The sequence below is a fragment of the Acinonyx jubatus genome, chromosome E3 (genome assembly GCF_027475565.1).
Source record: "Acinonyx jubatus isolate Ajub_Pintada_27869175 chromosome E3, VMU_Ajub_asm_v1.0, whole genome shotgun sequence".
NCBI classification, from domain to species: domain Eukaryota; kingdom Metazoa; phylum Chordata; class Mammalia; order Carnivora; family Felidae; genus Acinonyx; species Acinonyx jubatus.
Window position 1 is genome coordinate 6216960 of NC_069398.1, and position 23123 is coordinate 6240082.

At 47.4% G+C, this 23123-nt stretch overlaps 1 protein-coding gene across 1 annotated transcript in view; it reads right to left on the reverse strand.

Moving 5' to 3' along the window:
- The window catches only part of CPPED1 (calcineurin like phosphoesterase domain containing 1), a 108005-nt gene extending 85344 nt beyond the window's left edge, over window positions 1-22661 (reverse strand). Inside the window, exons 1-2 of the mRNA XM_015067249.3 lie at window positions 22455-22661; window positions 4107-4325 (exon numbers count right to left, since the gene is read on the reverse strand). Coding sequence (XP_014922735.2) covers window positions 4107-4325; window positions 22455-22524 — 289 coding nt within the window. The 5' untranslated portion in view covers window positions 22525-22661. The remainder of the gene's footprint in view (window positions 1-4106; window positions 4326-22454) is intronic.
- Window positions 22662-23123: the final 462 nt, after the last annotated feature.

Sequence of the window (23123 nt, forward strand, 5' to 3'; positions counted from 1 at the left end):
TCAAAGGTCAGAGAAGAGAGAAAACGCTATGCTGCTGGCTGTGAAGATGGAAATGGCCATGACCCAAGAAAGGTGAGCAGCCTCCAGAAGCTGAAGCCTGTCGAACACCACAGCGCTGCAGACCCAGGGCTTCTAGACTTCGGACCTCCAGGACTGCAGGACAATCATTGTGTGTTGTTCCAAGCCACTGAGCTTGCAGGAGTTTGTTACAGCAGCCACACAAAACTCACACACCTCGTACTGGAATAAGGCTAGTGCGGGCTTGCCTCGCTTTACGTTTGCAGGATTTCCAGAGGCCAAATCAGTCACGGACGTGAAATCATGTAACAGCTGCCCAAAGCAGAGGACCATATACAAAGAACCCTTCAAGGAGCCTTTATATCCAGGGAAGAATTTGTTCCACACTATCTGTTTTGTTTGGTTGTGGCAATTTTTAATCAACAGGGCAGACACACACATTAATAACAAACTGTTCTACAGGCTGAAAGGACCCCCTGTACTCGAATGGCATCATCACATTCCACCTGTCGATTCCTCACATGACTGCCGAAACCGAGCAAGGTTCCCACGGACAGCATCAGGGGGTCAGAGTCTCCACATCAGGGCGACCAAACAAAGTACCCTGGGCTTCAGCGTGATGGACCGAAAATCAGTGGTCTCAAGAGCACAAATGTCCATTTGCTATTGATAATGCGTTTATCCCACTGAGAAGCTTCATAAAATAAGAAAATACCAACGTAACCAAAAAGACATCTGCAGAGTGAAAACATGTCTTTCAAAACTACCTGGACTTTGTCCTGCATTTCTTAGGCTTTCCCTTCAGGCCCTGGCACCGTCCTTCCTTTTGCACTTCCTTTTATCAGACTCTACGTTCCACAGAAGGGCTGCTTGCTCATCTCCAACCATTATATCCAGAGCATCTGGCGCTGTAACTGGCACTCAGTGTGTACACGCTGAGTATGTGTAGGTGAACAAATATTATGACGAATATTTATTTTTTTAACGTTTATTCATTTTTGAGAGACAGAGAGAGACAGAGCGTGGGCGGGGGAGGGGCAGAGAGAGAGGGAGACACAGAATCCGAAGCAGGCTCCAGGCTCCAAGCTGTCAGCACAGAGCCCGACACGGGGTTCGAACCCACGAACTGCGAGATCATGACCTGAGCAGAAGTCTGACGCTTAACCGATTGAGCCACTCAGATGCCCCATGATGAATATTTATAATGGAAAAGTGCATTATGACTTTCATTAGAACAAGCATTATTCATAAAGTTCTTTTGCTCCAGTTTGAACTTAAAACTACTTGGCCCAAGATATTATTTATGGTAGAATTAAAAGTATGCTTTCTGATTTTATTTGCCTATTAATATATGCATCTGATAATTAACAATGTGCTAAGCAGTCAAAGCAAATAATTACTTTTCTAGTGTCTGCCCCTGCATATGAGCTAAATGAAGAGGAAGCCGCTAATTGCATATTAAAAAATGGTAACTAGCTTTAAAACGTTCTGCTTAATCTCCGACCACAATATTCAAAACAGTTACAGTCCCTCCACTGGCTCAGTTACAAGCATCCAAAACAGTCCAACTCTTCAGAACAGATACAAATTCTGCTCGGGTCACACTGCATATAAAATATGTGCTCAAAAGATTGCCAGTTCACGTTTACAAGGTCTTCTGACCAACGGGAAAAGTTGAGCATAAAAACCGTATCTTTTAATTTACTATGCTCAGTATATTTCATTGAAGCAGCAATGAGATTGCATGGAGAGCTTTTATTTTAAATCTTATTTTGAAATACGACTGAACACATTAATGTAATTTGGAACAAGTTGGTAAACATCTACGAAAACATGCTATATAATTCTAGTGAGTCCTGTAACATTTCTGTTTGCAAAGAAAAGAAATCGCTGCACATAAAAACAGTAGATTTGGAATCTGACCTTCAACTGTCCAGGAAAAGCAGAACCTTGCTCACTGGATGGTCCAGAATGAGAGATCTAGCTGATGCTACAGTGCACACACGGGCCAAATGATGCCAAAGCACCCAGCTAACAGCAAATCAGACCATCGGGAAGCAGCATTAATCTGGTCAACTGGCATATTACCCTGATTTTACCTTGTCAACCAAGACTCTGGGTCCTACTCTGATTTCTAACTCCTTTAGAGACTGGGGCATCCTGTGGTCACCAAGGGTGACCAAGTGTGAATGTGCTTCTGCTCCAAGCTGCTGAGATGTCCACCCCCTGCACCTGCCCCCATGTGGTGAAGCCCTACAAGGTCAAGGTTTTGAATGCTTATTGCACTGATGGGCTCAGAAACAGAGGCCCAGAGAAGGTAAGGGGACTGGTCCAAGTTTACCCAGCACATCAGTGGCAGGTGTGGAGCTGGCATCCACCCTAGTTCAGGTCTCTATCCACTGCCTTACTTTCCTTCTTTCCCACCTTGCCGCCTCTGTATAAGCCCAATAGCAGGACAGGCTGATTCTCCGGGGATGACCGCCCTTGGGTTCCATCCAATGACATGGGCATGTCCACATTCATGATTTTGCATAAAATATGTGTAAACAGAGAATGAGGGGAGTTCTGAGGGTTCCTCCTGCTCATTACACTCACTGGACTTGGGGAGAGTGATTCCGGGCAGCCCTTTTTCCATCCTCACATCTTTACTTTGGGATTGTTCTCGACAGGTTGGCTGCTAGACAAGAGAAGCTTGAAAAATGAATGCAACCCAGCCTATTGTAGAGTGCCTCAGCTTGTAAAGGCACTGGAAATCACATCAGGACCCAGAGTCCTGGTTTACAAGATGGCATTAGCCGAAGCAAACGTGTGGCCACTGCAGTGTTTTCTGCAATGGTCTTCAAGCCACTGCTGCTCCAAAAGCAGAGACCACTGTTCCACTAACAGTGGACATGGGAGTCCACGCTACCTCTCTGATGGGCAGGTGGAGGTTCCACCTGCTTGTACCTGCTCACTGGACTTTATTCTTGCCTGGGAGAGAAGGTATCAGAAGAAGAAACAAAACGCAAGAGACTTCTAGAAGGCACCTGTTGTTTCTTACATTCGATCTCACTTTTCTTGTGCGGAACCATCCTGCTCTTCAGACCACACTGCTGCAGTGGAAATGAGCCCACACCCTGGTTTCAAGGGGCCATAAGAGCAGGATGAAGGATGAGTGCCGGTCTGGGACTTTGATTGGACCACCAAGAATGAGGCATTTTCTTTCTCTTATGGTTTCTGGTAGGAGCTCCCAGGGACCACTACCTAGAGACAGGCTGCCTAAAAATGAAATCAACCCAGAGGAAAGCAGGGCTGAGAAACAGAAACCAAGTCCCTATCACAAACTCTAAGCTTCTGGATCCAGCCATACCTGAAGCCCAGAGAGGCCCCTGGACTTCACAGTCCCATAAAGGAACACACATGTTTAAAAGCATAGGGGCACTGCCGGGGTGGCTCAGTCGGTTAAGCCTCTGATTTCAGCTCAGGTCACGATCTTACAGTTTGTGGGTTCAAGTCCCATGTTGGGCTCTGTGTTGACAGCGTGGAGCCTGGAGCCTGCTTCGGATTCTGTGTCTCCCACTGTTTGTGTCCCTGTCCCACTTCTGCTTGCTCTCTCTCAAAAAAAAAGAATTAAAACATAGAAAAAGTTTTAATAAAAAATATAATAATAATAATAATAATCCAGTTTATGTTAGATTTCTGTCACTTGCAAATGAAAAAGCACTAACAAATACAGGAGAAATTAAAGTGTCAGAAGAGGAGAAACAAGAGAAGAAGGTTACATTTATGGATATGGTATCTGGAAGCAGTTCAAGTTTGTCCCCTGGAAATAAAGGTGACACATGGGAATCTGTTCCATTTTTCATAGTAAGCTCAGATCATCAGAACTGTAGCTCTGCCTAATTACGGCGATCAATCTCGCCAAATTCTAAATATAAAATGAGCGTGCATTTTCTGATGTTCAAGGATACTCCCTCCAATAGCCATGGAGGGAAGGAGTGAGCCATTCCTAAATAAAGACGTCTCTTTGAGAGAAATCTGTTCCTCTGACCAAATGCACTCAGGACCAGAGGAAGCAGAGGAGGCCCCAGGCCCCGTGCAAGTCTTACCTGGCATGGCGTGGATGAGGTCCCCGCAGAGAACAAAGAATCTGGGTCTGGGCTTCAACTTGTTGACGGCCTGAACAGCTTGCTCAGTTAGACGGATCTCCTGCCCCCACTCGTCACCGCCGCTGTCACAGTTCCCGGTGGACCAGGCCTTCATGAGCCCGAACTGTGGGTCTGCGCCTTGGATGAAGTAGAATGGGCCTTTCCATTCCCTTTCCTTTTCTTGTAAAAACGAAGGGGGCGGGGGAGGGAGAGGGAAGAAATATTATAAAATCTGTCAGGGAAAGCATCCAGGTTATCGTGCAAGTGGATACAATATTTTTCTTAAATTAAGTAGGTCATTTTAATAAGCTGCTGTTCAAACATACCATTTTCCTGTCATAGTCTAGAGGATTTTGATTTATACTAATTATGCCTGGGACCTGGTGATTCCCAAAGGCCAGGAAAAACCACGTGGGCAGCAACAGCCACCCAGCCAAGCTGTTTGTTTAAAACTAGCCGGCCAAGATGGAGCACAGAGGCACAACAGCATGCCGTATAGAGGATATTAATGTTCAATAATAGTTTTTTAATTAGAATTAAAAATACCAGAAATTGAAAGCTGCCAGAAGTATTATATTTAAATTACTAGGTGAAGTGCTTGCAAATCTTTTATGCCAGGCTTAATGGCACAATTTGCACTGTTTCGGGGGATGTGACAGAATTTTAATTATAAAACTTGGAGCTTGGAAGCTCTGGCGATCTGGCAGGAGATGCAGTGCCAGAAATGAAATCTCGAAATGAGTTAGTCAACGAGAAAAAAAGAAAAAAAAAATCGATGCTAACATTTCAAAGGCAGCACGATGCGGGCTTAAACGAGGTGTGAGGCTGGGGGGTGGGGGGGAAGCAGGGAGAAAGGAAGGAAGAGGGGATTCTTCATGTTCTTGGAAAGGGTGCTACGTCACCTGCACCAAAAGGATTAGGCTTGCCCTTCCTGCTGGTTCTGCTGCTCCCAAGCTTCATGGGCCACAGGTGCCCACCCTTATCAGACCAAAGAACTGCACTGGGCACCTGGTTTTGCGGAGCAGGAAGGGCCATTAGTGGGCATGGAATCCCTGTGGGTGTCCAGCTTTTCTTTTTCCTGGTGACAGCACCCTTTCCACCCTTTCTTCGAACCAAACCTTACACGGTAAACCAGTGTTGAAAACCAGAGCTCCTGAGCCTGAGCTGGGTCCGAGCGCAGAGCAGCGTGAAGAGCCCCAATCTGCAGCCCCTGTTTTTATCCTCTGAGGAGGCTGTGGCCCAGAGACGTGCCACAGCTTGCCTAACGGCCACCAGCGATCCGTGGCAGGGACAAAACGACCCCACCACCTTCAGACTGTTTTCTTCTTTTTAACAAATTAGTGTATCTTGCATGTGAACTGAGTAAGTGGCATTTCCTGTGGAGGTCATGAAGATATTACAACTTCCAAAAAATTCCTTAGAGTCAGTTCACATCTGTGGGTTCGGCACATTCATTTATTCGGTAAGTGTTCACCGAGAATCAACTGTTTGCCAGGCCCCACACATGGTGGCGACAATACACGTCTGGACCCAGATAGCCGAGCCCCCTGCTCTCCCGGGGCTCAGTCCGCACGGGGGACAAAGACGACAGACAAAGAAGTGAGCAGGGAAGGGAGCCAGAATGCCAGGACTAGGAAGGTGGCGTGAGAAGCAATGGCTAATTCCAACTGGGCACACAGGGAAGGCCTCTCTCTAACGTGCCACATCCAGGCTGAGAGCTCAGTGGCAAAGCGCCAGTCTAACCTTTCCGAATTCCGCAGCCACCCTCCAGCCCACCACACTGGCCTGCTGTCATCCTACAGTAGACCCCCGGCATTAGGCCACCCTTCCTCCTCAATTTCTTTACCAGAACTTAAAGACGCAGCGTGCGAACTGCCCGCACTTACTTATAGAACAAACTGTGTGTGCAAAGTCACCCCACGAGTTCCGGACCTACAGCTCGGGTGGTTAACTGCTCGAGCAAGTCACAACCAACTTGAACTCCATCTGAACAAGGGCTGCATGAAGCCCTGGGGCATGCATCTCATTGCTAAGGACGGCTATCTGGCACTACAGCTGATGGGAACTTGTATTTATTGAGCCCTTACTACGTGCGGCAGAAAGACTCCAAGAAGGTCCCAAAGATCCCTGCGTTGTGACAGTCACGTCCCTGTGCAATCCCCTCAACTGTGACTTTGTTCTAATAAGCAGAACACAGCGATGGGATGTCCCTTCAGGGATTAGGTGACACCAAGATAGGGAAACAATCTAAATGTACCTCAATGGACGGACGGATAAATAAAATGTGGTATATATGTACGATGTGCTATTGTTCAGTCTGAAAAAAGAAGGAAATCCTGCCACTTGAAATAATATGGATGGACCTAGAGGGCATTATGCTACCTGATAGAAGTCAGCCAAAGAAAGACAAATACGGTCTGATCTCACTGATATGTGGCTTCTAATACAAACTCATAGAAGCAGAGAGTAGAATGGTGGACGCCAGGGGCTGAGGGTTAGGGGAAATGGGGGAGGTGATGGCCAAAGGGTACAAAGTTCTAGTTCGACAAGATAAAGAAGTCTTGTAGACTTAGTGCACAGCATCATGCCCTCAGCTAATAATACTATACTATATACTTAAAATTTGCTACAAAGGTAGAATCTATGTGAAGTACTCTTAGCATACACACAAGTAATAATAACAATAATAATAAAGGTAATAAAGTGGTTAAAGGTAATAAAGGTAATAATAATAAAGGTAATGATGATAATAATAATAATAATAATAATAATAAAGATTATACAGGTTTTGGGAGGAGATGAGTATGTTTATGACCCTGATGGTAGTGATGGTTCCACAGATGTGTACTTATCCCCAAACTCTTGGGGACTGTTGTACACATTAAACATATACAGCTTTTTACAGGTCAACCATGCCTCAATAAAAATGGCTAAAAAGAGAGAGAGAGAGGGAGAGGGAGAGAGTGAGGGAGGGAGGGACAGAGAGAGGGAGGGAGAGACAGAGGGAGGGAGGCAGAGAGAGAAGGGGAGAGAGAGGGAGGGAGAGAGTAGGCTAGAAAAAGACCATGACTTCCATCTTGCTCATTCTCTCTCGCTCTCTCTCAGAGCCCTCGCCCTGCATGAAAAAGGCTGTCACACAGTGACTCGCCCTATGGAGAAGCCAACATAGTAAGGAACTGAGGCAACAGCCCATGGAGAACAGAGGTCCTCCATGCAACAACCCAAAGGACTGGAATCCTATGAATAAGCACGTGAGTGAACTGGGAAAAAGGGATTCTCCCTTAGTCGGGCCGTCAGACGAGACCACAGCCCCAGCTGACACCATGCGTGAATGCTGGGGGAGACCCTGCTGCAGAAGGATCCATTCGGCCGGGCAGTGCCCCGATTCCACATGGAAACTGTGAGAGGACAATGAAAATTTGTGGTTTCAAGCTGCCAAGTTTCAGGGACATCTGCTACAAAGTAGTAATAGATCCTGAGGGATCAGGCATTAAAGACACAGAGTCAGCAAGACTTCTCTTCAAGAGGTGAAGGCTGGGGTCATGAAAAAAAAAATGAGATTCCCATTTGTGTTTTAAAGTTAATTGTTAGCATCAATCATTTATTTTCCTTGAATAATAACCTTTTCACACTGAATGCTTTTAGCTACATTCCTGTTTCTGAGGCAGACTGCAGAGTTGTTTAAACTGGACAGATGAATCAGAACCAGATCAGGGAGGGGATCATCACCCCAAGGCTGGTGCATAAACCAATATTCTGTAACCAACAGAATTTATACACAGTTTTCTACAGCAAACGTCTTAACAAATATAGTTTCCTACAACAAAACAGTCATCATCTCGAAGGTCCTTGGAGATATTAGAACAAATCTTCCATTATTATTTGTTTACTTAGTAAAATCTTAGACTCTCAACTTTATGAGGACAAGGTACAAAATAAATAGATCTGACCTGAAATGATGACAGCTCACTATGTAACAATGTATAAATTTATAACTCCCCCATCCCTCACCAGGGACAGATTTTTATTACGAATCTGAATGCTTAACAACACTTGCCTTAAACGATGTGGCCGAAGTCTACAGTCACACCCAGGGGCGGGCACAGGTATCAGGTGACATCTACAAGAGCCAGGGAGAGCTTGCCGCACCATCCCCTGCGGGGCAGAGGTCTGGACTTGGCACAGTCCAGCTTCTCTCTTTAGACTCCCCGAAAACACTGTTCTGGCAGTTCGAGCCACAGAAGGTCAGATGTACTGAAATGCCTGATAGCCCCCCACGCCCCGAGAGGAGCACAAGTGCCGGAAGTGGAGGCTGAGGGAGAGAGAGAAGGTGCATATGACAGGAGAGCTCCATGAAGCATGCCACACTGGGCGTGAAAGGCAGGGCTGGGCCTACACCTCAGCATCAGCACCTGTGAGCCTGCTGGAAAGACAGCCTCTCAAGCCCATCCCAGGCCTACTGCCTACTGAGGCAGAGTCTGCATTTTAACAAATCTCCATGTGATCTGTATGCAAGTCCAAGTTTGAGAAGCACTGACCTGTAACTAATAGGTTGAACTGCCTAAATGTGTGTGATCAGAAACAGGTGCAAAGTGATTTTTGTTTCCCTCTACTGAAATAATGGCTTGGGGGAATTATTATTGTTTTTGCATATTTTGCAATTCATTTTTAGGTCCCTGTCTGTGTCCAGCTCAGGTAATTTCCAAAATCGATAAAAAGAATGCAGTCAGGGACCCTAATTGGTGAGTATGATAAGGCCAAGGTCAAATTTTGAGTATTTGTAGAATGAATGCATTAAAGAATAAAGCGACTTGATTAAACTAAGACCTCATACTTGACCTAGGTGGTACCAAACAAGACTATAATCTTCAGAAACATCTGACACAACCTTCTAGTAATGTCTACAGGGTACTTACTGTTAATACATCATAAAACATGTATGTATTTAACTAAAACACCTGAATATAAATAAGAATGCCCACGGGGAACTGAATTTTTTCAATGTTAATTTGTGTAACAAATTCGAAAAGCTGGTGTAGAAGCTGATGCTATTGTAACAAATGAGCACAGATGTAGTAGTCTGAAACTACACATTCATTATCTCAGTTTCTGTGGGTTGGGGTTCTAAGGCGGGGCTTAGCTGGGTCCTCTGCTCAGGGTCTCTCACAAGCTGCAATTATAGTGTCAGCCAGCAGGGAGGTCTCATAGCGAGACTCACACGGGGCAGGATCTGCTTCCAAGCGCACTTATGGGGCTGTCGACTAGATTCCTTGCTGGCTGTGGACCAGAAGCTACCCTCGGTTCCCTGCCAGGTGGGCCTCTCCAAGCTGGCAGCTGGTAACATGGAAACTTGTTTCATAAAGCCAGCAAGGGAGAGGGTCTGCCAGCAAAGGAAGTTATGTAACCTGGTGATGGAAGTGATATTCCATCACTCTGCTGTGTTCTATTCATTATAATCAAGTTGCTAGGCCAGCCCACACTCAAGGACAGAGGATCACAGAGGCCACGAATACTAGCAGGTGGGGATCATTGGGACCATCTGAGAGTCTGTCTGCCACGGAGGGTGATACTGAACAAGGCCTAGCCTCACATGACCACACGTTTACATCTGCCCCTCCTGCACTGAGCTGTGTGAGCCCATTTACTGGAGTCCATCCCCGGGAGGCTGAAGGCTTACCTTATAGAAGCCATCCTTTGCCCACTAAAGTACTGGAAATTTTCAGTGTGGGAAGGACTTGCAGAATTACCAACCCCCTCATTTAACCAACAGGGGATATTGGGGCCTGGCTAGGAGTCTCAGTCATGGTTCAAGTTCAAGACCACACGCTTAATGAGCAGCAGCTTCTATCATCCAGGATCTCAGTGCTGTGGGACTGGCTTGGAGAGGACAGAGCCAACAAGGAGATGGAATGTGTCCTGGGCTGCTGCAAGCTGTCCACCTCCATAAAGACATTTTTATCTCCAAAAAGTTTCCTTTGAATGGAACATCTTGGTAAATAAGAAAACCGTACACAGAGATGATGCTGGCAGGCTTTTCCCCAGAAGGCCGTGAGGCTCACAGTTCCTGCCAGTAGCACAGGGCTGATTCAGGGTACAGGCTCGAGCCCGGAACAGCCATCTTCTATGGGATGCTAATTGGTGATTTTCTCCAGAGATGACAAACCCCGGGTCTCTCTGGATGCGGTCTGGCTAGCACATGTGTTTTGTTTGGCCCACGTAGTAGTTATAAAATTTTGAATGTGTCGCCAACATTTTAAATTCATGAGTTTCCTATAGATACCTGTTTTTCTGGATTCTCTTGGGAAATGTGGCCAAAGCAGGCCCAAGTGGAGTATGCTGACTGGCTGGGCGGAGCAGCAGTTGCCCATCAAAGGGGGTGTGTGCTCTGGAATTCACCATGGGCCACACTCAGCCCACACTTGGCCTGTATCTAGGGTAACTCTTCCATTTTGCTTAGAGGTACGGATGAGGAGACTCAGACAAGGTCAAGGTTAGGTAACTTAATCAAGCTCTAACGAGGGCTGAGAGGCAGAACCGGGCCTATCGTGCCACAGAACCCTGACCTCGGGGCAGGTGGTCACACAGGTGAGATTATAGAGAAGACCTATGTAGCCAGAAGTGCCAAGATCTGTCCAAACGATATGCCAGAAAAAAACAAGCTCTGAGTTACCATAATAAATAGGACCAGAGCCTAAACCAAATTAATTTTAAAATTTAGTTTTTAAAAATCTAAATTAATTTTTATTTTATATATACATATATTTTTAATGTTTACTTATTTTTGAGAGACAGAGAAAGAGCGCACAAGCAGGGAGGGGCAGAGAGAGAGGGAGAGAGAGAATCTGAAGCAGGCTCCAGGCTCTGAGCTGTCAGCACAGAGCTCAACGTGGGATTTGAACGCACAAACTGCGAGATCATGACCTGAGCTGAAGTCGGACACTTAACCGACTAAGCCGCCCAGGCGCCCCAAAAACATAAACTAATTTAAAAACACCTTCGTAAAGGAAAAATTGGCCTCAGGGATAAATGTGCTTCAGCCGTTGTATACAGAGTATCAAGATTTGACCACTTCCATGGGGGTGCCTGGGTGGCTCAGTGGGTTAAGCGCCCGACTTCAGCTCAGTTCATGATCTCACAGTCTGTGAGTTCGAGCCCCACATCCGTCTCTGTGCTGACAGCTCAGACCCTGGAGCCTGCCTCAGATTCTGTGTCTCCCTCTCTCTCTGCCCCTCCCCTGCTCACGCTCTGTCTCTCTTTGTCTCAAAAATAAATAAAAACATTAACAAAAATTAAAAAAAAAAAAGATTTGACCACTTCCTGATTTCTGCTAATTGATAGAGACTGTCACAGAAAACCGCCTTTCAACACTGAGGAATAAAAAGACAGTGGATTTGGGTGGTATTAAACTATAGACAGTAGAAGCCAGGGACTCTTCTCTAAGCATTACTGGGTGCAAAGCAACTGCACACATCGTAGAATCTTAAAGACCTTTAAAAACCCACACAATGCCTTAGCACTAATCCTTCCTCTGAGACTGTTTACATGCCAGTGTCCCACCAGAAAGGCACTCAGTCTGCAAATGCTCTTTGCAGTTGGCACTTTTAACATCGGGAACTAAATGTCGTCTTGGCTTTGTCTCTGCCAATACGTTTCCCTGTCCCTCATTTTTACTATACCTTTTAGGCATATTTGTCAGCTGTTAATGAAAGCTGACTTTTTAGCATACATCAAGAATTAGAAACTGCATTGATCCGTTCACCATTGCCAGTTAATCAATGACTAACTGTAATAAATGCATCCCAAAAGCAAATGAATCACTATTTTCATCACCCTACCAGGAAAAGGCCTACACGAGGTGGTCATGCCATTAATTAATAACCCAACACTGTAACAATCTGTGCTCTCCTGAGGTGCTACACCTGTTACTTCACAGGCAACTTAATTTTCATCAAGTGAAGTCTCATTTTCTAAATCTCGTTTGCTTTTTGGGAGATCCTGGTTAAGAAGTCTGATGATTATGACACCACATCACTACACTCTAAGACTATTTAAAAGTCTGATGTCTGGGCTCCTGTTAACTTCTCGGACTCGGTATCATACACGAACTGGGCCCAGAGGGGCCACATTTCTCCATTTGACGAGAAAGCCACAGAACTCGCTAAAAGAGTGAGTAGAAAGTAGTATGTCTGCTTTCCTAGATACGTCCAAGCTTCCGGCTCATGCCATCAGCACCTTACAACACTCCCACAAGCAAATTCATCACCTTCCCTTCAAGACTGGCCTCTTACCCTCATGGCCCTGAGCTTGCCACCATGGTCCCCAGTCCACCTATCTAAAGATGAGACGGTCGGGTGTTACTGGGCCCTTTCAGCTGCCGGGTGGATGCACCCACATCTGCAGCGCTCCGCAGCACGTCCCTGACCTCCGCAGCCCTAGCACCTTGGGTCAGGGTCCACTACTCCCCCCGGGGCCGCCAGGACAGCTCTACGCAGTGCTTCCCGCGCTGACTGCCACTGTGACTCTTCCTAAAACACTAACACTGATCACCAAGCTCCCTTGCTGAAGGGTCACTATGCTCCAACCCCCACGAGGAAAGGCCCACATTCGTGTTCCCTTCCCAGCATACTGTCAGCATGTATCACTGGGTCGCTGGCATGTGAGGGGCACTCAGTAAACAAACATTCAGTGAAGGGATAAATGAAGAGGTCGATGGATCCTCGTGCATTCTGGCTCAGACACTTAGGCACTTTGGGTCACAGTGTGAGAGTCTACCAGCTAAACTGCCCACTGCTCCCACTACACGGTGGCTCTCACCCAGGGATGATTTTGATCCCCTGGGGGCATCTGGCATTCGGTGGAGGGAGGCCAGGGACGCTGCTTGACATCCCACATTACATCAGTAGTCCAGCCTTAAGGCCAACACGCGGACATCCAGAAACCCAACACCAAACATGCCACAGGGTCTCTCTCCCCCCACCCCCAGCTCCGCCCCCGACAGACCCTCATCTGCTCCTCAAACACACGCCACGCTGCCCCTCCCTCCTGGGGCGATGCTCTCCTTCTACTAACCTTTCCGGCTAAGACTCCACCTCCCCTCCTGGCCCAGACCAAAGCCTACCTCCCTCCGCTGCAAAAGCAGGCACAGCTCTTCCGTCCCCCCCTGCCTTCAGCAGGTTGTCCTAGCGCCCGCTACGTGACAGGGGCCACACGGGTCGCTGGACACTCAGCTGTGAGCAAAGCCGCAGGTCCCATTCCTTAAGACTAACTTACACAGTAGCGGGGAGGTGCGTGGTCACGGAGAAGAGTGACTGCTGGGTGGGAGGGCTGTGGCTGGATGAAGCAGTGAGGCCACATGACAGCTGAGGTGTGAATGATGACCAGAGCCAGATGCAGGGTAGCTGTAGGCACACACCCCAGGCAAGGACAGGCCCTGACACCAGGGGCAGATGTGAACGGAGGGCAGGGGACCGATCACACCAAGACATGTGGGCATGGGCAAGGGCGTAAAGCCTAGGTGCCACCCGGGCCTCCACCTCCCAAAGCCCTCACCTGGTGCCAGCATAGCCTAGATTCGGAGGCTGTGTGCCAGGCTCAAACCTCTTTTCCACCCTCTGCCACCCATGTTGCACGATGCAAGTTCTTAACCTCTCGGGGCCTTGGTTTCCTCACCCGTAAAGTAAGAATACCACTCCTACCTCAAAAGGGCTGTTGTGAAGAATTAGGGAGTTAATACATGTAAAGCATTTGCGCTAGGCACACAGTAAGCAGTCAGCGGTGAGCTTGTGTTATCACGACTGTTATTCTTGGTAACTCCTACCCTTGTCTTAGTGGAGACAAAACCAACAAAATCCTACCCATCCCTTTATCCCCCACAGCACATAGTGGGGCACAGAAAATATCTGATGATACAGATACACAAACACACACACACACACAATTACATGCTTTGGTCTTAACATCCTGTCCTCCACATACTGGAGATACTGCTTTGGTTATAAAACAGCAAAGATGGGCAGCTTTACAGCTGTCTGGAGGCTTTCTGGCTAAAGAGCAAATGCCAACGAAATGCAATTTTTACAGTTTCTCATGGTAGCCATCTGCACAGTGAATCACAACCTAAATGTCTTCAGCAACACCCCTCATCTTCTCTGAGGATTAATCTTATTTCAGCGGTTACAAACAACAACAACAACAACAACAACAACAACACAATAGGAGAAAAGCAATCTTTACCACCTCGGGACTCTTTCTGGCTTAACAACCCAAATGTCCCAACTGGAAGCCTGCCAGGACTTACACCCCATTTAATAGCGTCATCCATCAGTGGTTGTCCAGGGCTGGAGTAGGGGGTAGGGTGAGAGCTAAGGGGTGTGGGGTTTCTTTCTGGGGTGATAAAAATGTTCCAAAATCGACTGTGGCGATGGTTACACAACTCTTTTGAACAGACTAAGAGCCATTGGGTTGTACACTGTAGAAGGGTGAACCGTGTGGTATGCGAAGCTATTAAAAATAATGGTGCCCTTCGGGGCTCCCTCTTCCCCCAAATAATTAACTGTGACAGCCACATCCTCAGAGTCTCCATATGACTTTTCCTAAGCAGCAAGGTGAATTTATCCAACCTCTCTTTTCTTTGCCTAAATGCATTCAAAGGTACTTTGTGAGACACACAAAAGCTTCTGAGTCATAGCTTGGCTGCCACATTTGCCACTTGGGGATAAAGGACCTGGCAAAATCTTTATCTGCAACCCTTCAGAGAAGTAAAAAGGCAGACAGGCCAGGACTCCTTGGCCAGGTGGCTTTCGGCACCACTGGCTTTGGCCGATGCTGTTCCGGCCAACGGCTAAAGGGGGGAAAGGCATTTCCCGAACCTCCCCCCTTTTCCAAAGCAGAACCCCATTTGGGGTTTGCCTTTTGGGGGTGGGTGTTTGCTAGGACTTGCTTCCTACCATCACCCATGTTCCCCTGCCAAGCAGGCAGGTGGCCGCTGGCCCGGGTGGTGCTTCGGGGAGAAGTGGCAGAAGGCGCTGTCTCTGGGCCGAAGCGCCCTGCAGGCACAAGGCTGGGCAAACAGAGGCTCTGGGTGCAGAAGGCGAGCCTTCCTCAGGGCAGACGCAGCCCCGAGAGGGCGCCCACCCGCGAACAAGAACCTCCTTTAACAGACGCTTGTGAGCAGTGCACAAACCTCAGGGCCACGTAGGGTGGTTTGCAAGGGATCCTCTTGATTTGGTTCTTTGGTAAAAGAACCATGTATCCTCCAGGATACATGCTGGAAGCAATGGGTTAGGCAGACGCAGGAACGTGATCAAAGGGATAGTGTATTCGTTCATATTTACTCATTTATTTATATAACGAATGGTCAATGAGTGGCCACCACTCCTAACACTATCCTAGGTCTGGGCCTCCTGCCCTCCAGGAATTTATCGTCTAGAGGCATGAAAAGACATGAAAGTCACAGGAATAAATACACAACTGTTAAGTTGTAATAAGTGTGGTAAAGGAAAAGAATGAGGGAAGGGGAGGAACAGGGCCCTAACTGAAAACGGGAGGATCAGCACGGGTTTCTTTTAAAATGGTACCTGAAGAGGGGCACCTGGGTGGCTCAGTCAGTTGAGCGTCTGACTTTGGCTCAGGTCATGGTCTCACAGTTCATGAGTTCGAGCCCCACGTTGGGTCCTGGGCTGGCAGCTCGGAGCCTGGAGCCTGCTTCCAATTCTGTGTCTCCCTCTCTCCCTGCCCCTCACCGACTCATGCTCTGCCTCTCTTTCTCTCTCTCAAAAATAAACATTAAAAAAACAAAAAATGGTACATGACGAACAAGAGGCCGGAGAGAGAGGACGAGAGGGACAGGGAAAAGTCATGTCAAGGGATGACGGGCCCAATTTTCTTTTCAAAGAGATGGCTCTGAATGCTTTACGGGGAATGGACTGTTGGGGCACGAGGGAAGGCAGAAGGCTGCTGGAGGCGTCCAGGGAGAGATGTGGGTGGCTGGGGGTCACGGAGCTGGGAAGGGAACGGATGAACAAAACCAAGGTGAGCTCTGCAGGTTGCAGGGGCAGGGCTGTGAAGAGAAGGGGAGAAGGAGAGGTCAGCAATGATGCCTAGGCTTCTGACCGCACAGGACTTGGGGGAAGACTGGAGAAGGAGCAGACTGGGCAGGAGATGGAAAGTTGTGGCCTATTCTAGTATGTTCTGGGGGCGAAGCCAAAGGGCCAGCAGCCAGAAGGGCTGTGTTCCCTTCTCGGACCTCCCGACTCCTAGTTTAGGACCTGAAATCACCAAAGTGTCTCAGCGCCCGCCCTCATGCAAATGAAGCCAATGCACGTATCATCACAGCTGCATCTTAGACAGTTCTGGCCAACACTCTGCCTTCGTTTTACAAACGAGAACCTACAACATTAGTGTGACTAGGTTTTTGTTGTTGTTGTTCTTGTTCTTTTAAACAAGAGTACTCAGAGGCTTTGGGCATTCTTTCACTCAACCAGTATTTCCTGATTGGCTGGCTGCATATCCCACTGGGTTCTAAGAGCAGCTAATAGCAGTTCTGGAGCCTCCAGATACCAGGACCCCATGCTATTGCCTGTAACTAATTGCAGGGTTTGGCAAAGTTAAAAATCATATGCTTCACAAATATAAAAAGCTGCCAGTTAGTCCTCTCTGGGAAACAGACGCTCTCTTAACAAACCTCCAGATTTACCAACACTCTGCATGCCCTCTGCAAAGGCGTGGACTGTCAACCAATGTCCCTGAAGAAGCCGGCTCCATGTGTCCATCAGGCGCTTGTCCCCAAACCCGTTCATGCTAATGCTTATTTTTAAGTCATTCAATTAAACATGTAAACCAGACAAGTATGAATCATAAAAAGGGTTGTTTCTAATAAAGCTAAGACAGATGCTTTGAGAAGACTCAGTAAAAGGCAAGCTGGTGAAAATAAAGCACTATTCAATTAGGTGTTGTGCAGAGAAGTCTAAAAGATTAGAGGGAAAAGAAAGTACAAACCTAGAAGAATTCTTCACTCAGAGTGCTTTCTTTCCAAGTGATTTTTAACTGACTACTCCACTGGAAAAAACCCAAACTGGAAAAGATTCATTATGGGTGTTGTTTATGCAAGAAAGGCTCCATGGCAGGCCCATCTGTAAACCCATACTCCAAGACAAGTCCTTGGCCCGACCTCAAAAGAATGGTAAATGGATGTACATTTATAGTTTACATTAAAAGGAAACGTTAAAAGAATGTATAATTTTTTAATTCCCCTGTTTAGCTATTTTTTTCTATTGATTGACCAATTATGAGGTTTCTACTGTAGTAAGAAAAAAATAAAAGGAAATTGTCTAATAATTAGACACTTCCCCACACCATACATAAAAATTAACTCAGTATGAACCCAGACATCAATGTACAAGCTTTAACTAGAATACTCTTAGAGAAAACACAGAAGTAAATCTTCATGATTTGGGGTTAGGCAAAGGTTTCTTAGGACATCAAAAACACAAGTGATAACAAAAGAGTTGATAATTTGGACTTCGTCAAAATTAAAAATTCTGGTGCTGCACAGGATATCATAAAGCAAGTGAAAGGAGAATCCACAGAATGGGAGAAAATATTTGCAAATCATGGACTGGGTAAGGGATCTGTATTCAGTATATATAAAGAACACTTACAACTCAATAAAAACACAACCCAATTAAAACTGGGCCAAAGGGCGGGATGGGGGGCGTGGGAAATAGGGCAAAGGATCTGAAAAGATATTTCTTCAAAGAAAGACTGTGGCCAGTCAGCATGTGAAATGTTCAACATCATTAGCCATTAGGAAAAGGCAAACCAACATCACAACGAAATACCAATTCATACCCATATGGTTGGTTACAATCAAAAACACAGATGATGACAAGTGTTGGCAAGGATATGGAGAATATGAACCCATATACCTTAGCAGTGGCAATGCAAAATGCTGCAGGTGCTTTGTAAAACAGTTTGGAAGTTCCTCAAAATGTCAAACGTAGTTACTTATATGACCCAGCAATTCCAATCTTCAGTATCTACCCAAGAGAAATGAAATCTATGTCCATACAAAGATTTGTATGTGGATGTTCATATCAGCTGTATTTATAACAGCCAGCGGCCAAACTGGGGAATGTCAGTCAGTGTCCAAATGCTCATCAATGGGTGAATGGATAAACATGATGTGGTTTCTCCATACAACGGAATACCATTCAGTAAAAAGGAACAAAGTACTGATACTCTTGAAAAAATTATGCTAAGGGAAAGATGCCAGTCAGAAAAGACCACAGATTTTATGATGCCATTTATATGAAATGTCCAGAAAAGGCAAAGCGATGGAGGTAAATTAGTTTCCAGTGCACCAAGTGGAAACAGGAAAAGACTGCAAACGGGCAAAAAGTTTTTTGGGGGGAGATACTAAACTCCTGACACCATATCACTCTACAGATTTATTAGAAACCGCTGAACTGTGAACTTAAATGAGTGAATGTTATGGTACCTCAATAAAGTTATTACAAAAAATAGGAAGGCACTCAAAAATAAAAGTTCATTTATCTCTTGGAAGTGTTATGGTGTGAACATTTTATAAACTGATTTTCACTGATGATAATATCGAGGAGGGGATAATCAAAATTCTTCTTTTACTCACAGGAGTCCTTCTCAAATAAGAGATAACTGGTTTGGCCTAACTGTACAGCATCGTTAAAAGCATTTATTTCAGGTTCTTCATTGATGTTAGAATTTTTCAAACCACAACATTTTCAGCCCCATTGAGACCTGGATAAACATGTTGTCCAGAGAGGAGTTCTTAGGTGAGATCTGCAAGGCATGGGGCACATTATTTTTTGGGAGATTCCATTTATTTTCTGCCCCGTGAGAAAGAGACCAAGAAATATTCAGGATCAGTGAATACAGTCGGCTCCTCTGAAACAGCTACAAGTGTAAAATATGTAGGGACATGATCTTTCTAAGAAAACCACCAAACAGCCCTATTCTCTAAGAGGGAACATATTGTGGTGGTAAAATGAACTGGGGAAAAAAAGAAAAAACACTTTAGGACCTGAAAACAAATAGATATAGGTAATTTGTAAACCCATTTTATCTTGACAGTTCTCACTTTTAGAATTTTTTTCAACACAGATGTCGTAAATTTCTCAGAAAAACAATTATTTGCTAGGAGATAGTAGTCTTAATTAGGATGTGTCAAGGAAATATAATTATCAATTTGCCTAATTAAAATGAATACGTGAACATGCCTGAGGAATGTGAACCTTCTGCAACGAGACATGTACAATTTACTTTTTACAAACATCTGTCGACGGAGCCTAGCAGATCACGTTAACAGGGACTGGATGACTGAAGCCAGGCTTCACAGACAACATTTTAAGAAGTGCACACGAATGCTGCCACTCACAGAAACCACCAGGGGGGAAATGGTCTTAAGGTGCTTACCACAGACGTCATGTTCATCTGTGGTTCGTCTGTGGTTCCCCCTGATTCTTATCTTGAATCCTAAACCCCAATGTGACGATACGCGGAGGTGGGGAGCCACAGGTCACCTTAGGGACCAGGAGGTCACCGCGATGAGATGAATGCCTTCTGAAAGAGACCCCGGAGTGCTCCTTCCCCACTTCCACCATGTGAGGGCACAAGAAGACGGTCTAGGAACTGGGTGGTTGGCCCCCACACTCGGATTCTGATCTCTGGACTTCCAGCCTCCAGAACCGTGGGGAGTAAGTGTCTGTTGCTGACCAGCCGCCTAGTCTACGGGCTTTGTTATGACAGCCTGAATGGACTCAGCCGGCACGCTTTCACTTACCTGCCAGGTTCCACTAGAGAAATAAACTGTTTAGCTAATGCTGGAGGGGACTTCGAGGAGCGAGTATGAGGCTGATCAGGGCTGCGATTTCAGGCAGCGTGGCTCGAGTTAACCAAACTTCTTTCACAGGGAGGGTATATTTTGGCAAGAGACCGGGAAAAGCCAGTTCCTTCCCTTTCTCCTCCCAGCCTGCCTCTGGAGCAACCCTACCAGTTTGAGGCTCTATATTCCCACAGAGTCTGGAATGGCACGGGACCCACGAAAAGCATCTCTCGAAGTTGCTAGCAATGCTAGCAGGAAATGAGGACTCGAGGAAAACTCAGTAAAAGCAATGGAGGCACCTTGGGGGTGGACCAGGGGTCCAGCACCCAGTGAAGTGAACCCACAAGACTGGGCGTTCCAAGCCCAACCCTCCAAGGCCAGGCCTCTGAAAGCCCTGCGCTAAATGGCCCAAACTGAGCATGCCCACTGGTGCTAAGGGAAGCCCACAGTCATTCTCCTTCTTCCTACCTCAGCAAGGTAAGTATCCCGTCATTTTCTCTTCTAAGGCTTTCTCTCCCCACCTCTCCATTCTTGTCCAGCTCAACGACTCTCTTGTTCTCCGTACCCCCTATGGCAACACCAGTGGGTCAGTCAGCTTTGACATCTGAGTATCCCCAAAATCTCCGTCAGAAATCCACCCCCATCACATGCACCTCCAGCTACCACAATAAATCCAAAGTGAACAACGTGGTGCTACGGAAATGCTGCTGCGAGACGAGTTCTTGGGCTCCAGCTTGCAATCAGATTGCGCCCCAAGTTCCTCACAAACACAAATTCTTTTCAGACCCTTCTTTCCAAAATGGAAATCTGATCACGTGTCCTTGTTTCCTCACACATGCAGCTGAAACCTCGCTGACGCGCTGTTAAAGACAAAACTCCTCAATTACTCACCACCCATCCTCCAGCCTCACGGACCACCACATCCCCACCCCCATCCTTCCCTTTCCCCACCGGGCCAAGCCACAAACTTTCACACTTGTTCTACCCGTGATACACAGCGGTCTTTTCCTCCCTTTGTGGCCCTGCCGTCCGTACTCCTCCTTCTGCAGAGAGCACACCCCTGCCTCAGGAAAGACACTCCACAAATGCCCAGCAGCAGAATGGATAAAATAGGCAATATATCCATTGGAATACTGCCCAGGAAGAAAACGAGTGAACTGGAGCTACTTCTATGAAAACAGATAAATCTCAAAACCCTCAAGCTGGGCGAAAAAAGGTATATTAAAATATTTAGAGAATGGGCACTATAGCAGATTGTATTTTCCCCAAATCCACCAAACTTCTATCTCTGGCCCCACACACCCTTCCAGAACCTTGCCACTCCCCACCAAGAGCTGCGAAGAAAGAAAAGAACAAGGTCTTAGGGCAGAGAACTTCAGCAGGAACCTACTTTACGTAGGGTGGCCAGGGGAAAAAATCTGACTAGAGGAAGTGACTGAATTTTAAAACAGGGTCTGAAGGCTGAGAACAGACCAGGTCCAGCGGCCTGGCTATTCATCAGCTATGGGAGCGGAAGACAGAAAGGTCTTCAAGAAAACGAGTGAGGCAGGAGAAGCGGGCAAAAGGCCACACGACAAGCACGAATCAAGGAAGGGGAGCACAGGCTAGATCATGCAGGGCATCTGGGGTGACGTCCCCGGGGTTACAAAACTGGTGAGCGCTGTGGGAAGGATTCTTGACTGCGGGCCGCAAAAAGCCAGAGAGGACCAAGACACCAGGAACAAACCTCCCTCTCGCCTTATGCCTCCAGGGCTCACATTCACTTAGCACCTAGGCTGTGTCGGGCACTGAGTTATAAAAATACTTTCAACTTGTTAACGCTTCCCCATAAAGTTTGTTTTTCGTAATCCATTTTTACAACGAGAGTGATTATCTAAATCCAAACTCCAAGCACTTAATTTGACACGTCGCCGGTCTGCACTCCCGCTTCGCGATGGGCGGGCGCTATACACAATCTGGTGGATGACGCCTACTGCAGGAAGAAACCGGGATTGTGGAGTATAAAATGCACCGTGGCGAACCACCACAATGAAAATAACCGCATCTGACATGCACCGTGCGCCTATGAGCGCCACACGTAAGATCACGGTTACGATTCCCGGCTTGCAGGTGGGGAAACTGAGGCCAAGGCTTGCGGAGTAACGTGGGCGAGGCAGGACTGAAACCCCCCGCTCCTGTGAAGCACGCTTTGCCGCTTTACTCCATCTCCTCTCTCAGGGAAGTCAGGTCAAGGCCAGCGGAGGCCCCAGCGCCCGGACACCCCGTCTCTCAACAGCGCCCCTCGAAGCCCCGAGGGCGGGCAGTGAGGCCGCTACTGCGGTCCCCAGCCTCCGGGTGCAGCCCCCGAAGCGGTCCGGCTGGAGGCGCGCGCGCCCAAACCGACGGTTCCCCAGACGCAAGGTTCCGCAGCCTTGAAGTCATCCCCTCCCCGGGCGAAAGGCCGGCAGTACCTGAGGGAAACGCGTCCAGGGTCCTGCCCCGGGCTCTGCGGAAAACACCCCCCGCCTCCGCAGCCGACATGGCGAGCGAGTTTCCGGCTTCCCCTGAGTACCCAGGGTGGGAGGCAGCGGCACGGCGCGGCACAGCCCAACCACCGGGCCCGTGGTGCCCCGCTGGGGGCGGCGCCCTTTGCCCAGTGCGGGGCGGGAGGGCGGTTGCGCGGGCCTCCGCCGCTCGGGGCTCTGCCGCTCGGGGCGCCGCTAGTGCTGCCTGAGTGGGGCGGAAGCGTGAGCGGCCCCTCTGGGATCGACTGGGGCGCCTGGCGAGTGGAGGCGCCTAGACAGAGGCCTGAGTGCATGCGCAGAGAGGGTGCTCCTGGGTTCTGGCAGGAGGCAGTGGGGCGGGGAGTGGGAGAGGGGAAGGGGGTCCTTCCTTTCTGTAAACATTGCTCGGTTTCGCAAATAAAAGTACAGGGCGTCCAGTTAGTTGGGATTTCAGGCAAACAACGAATGATTGTTCAGTATAAGTATATCCCATGCACTATTTGGGACATACTTACACTCACATTTTTTCGTGGTTTATCTGAAATTCCAGTTTATCTGTGCTCCTGTATTTTATCCCGCAACCCTAGCTTGAGGCCGGAGGAAGTGGGCCCCGTCTCAGGACAGTCCTTCAAGCCA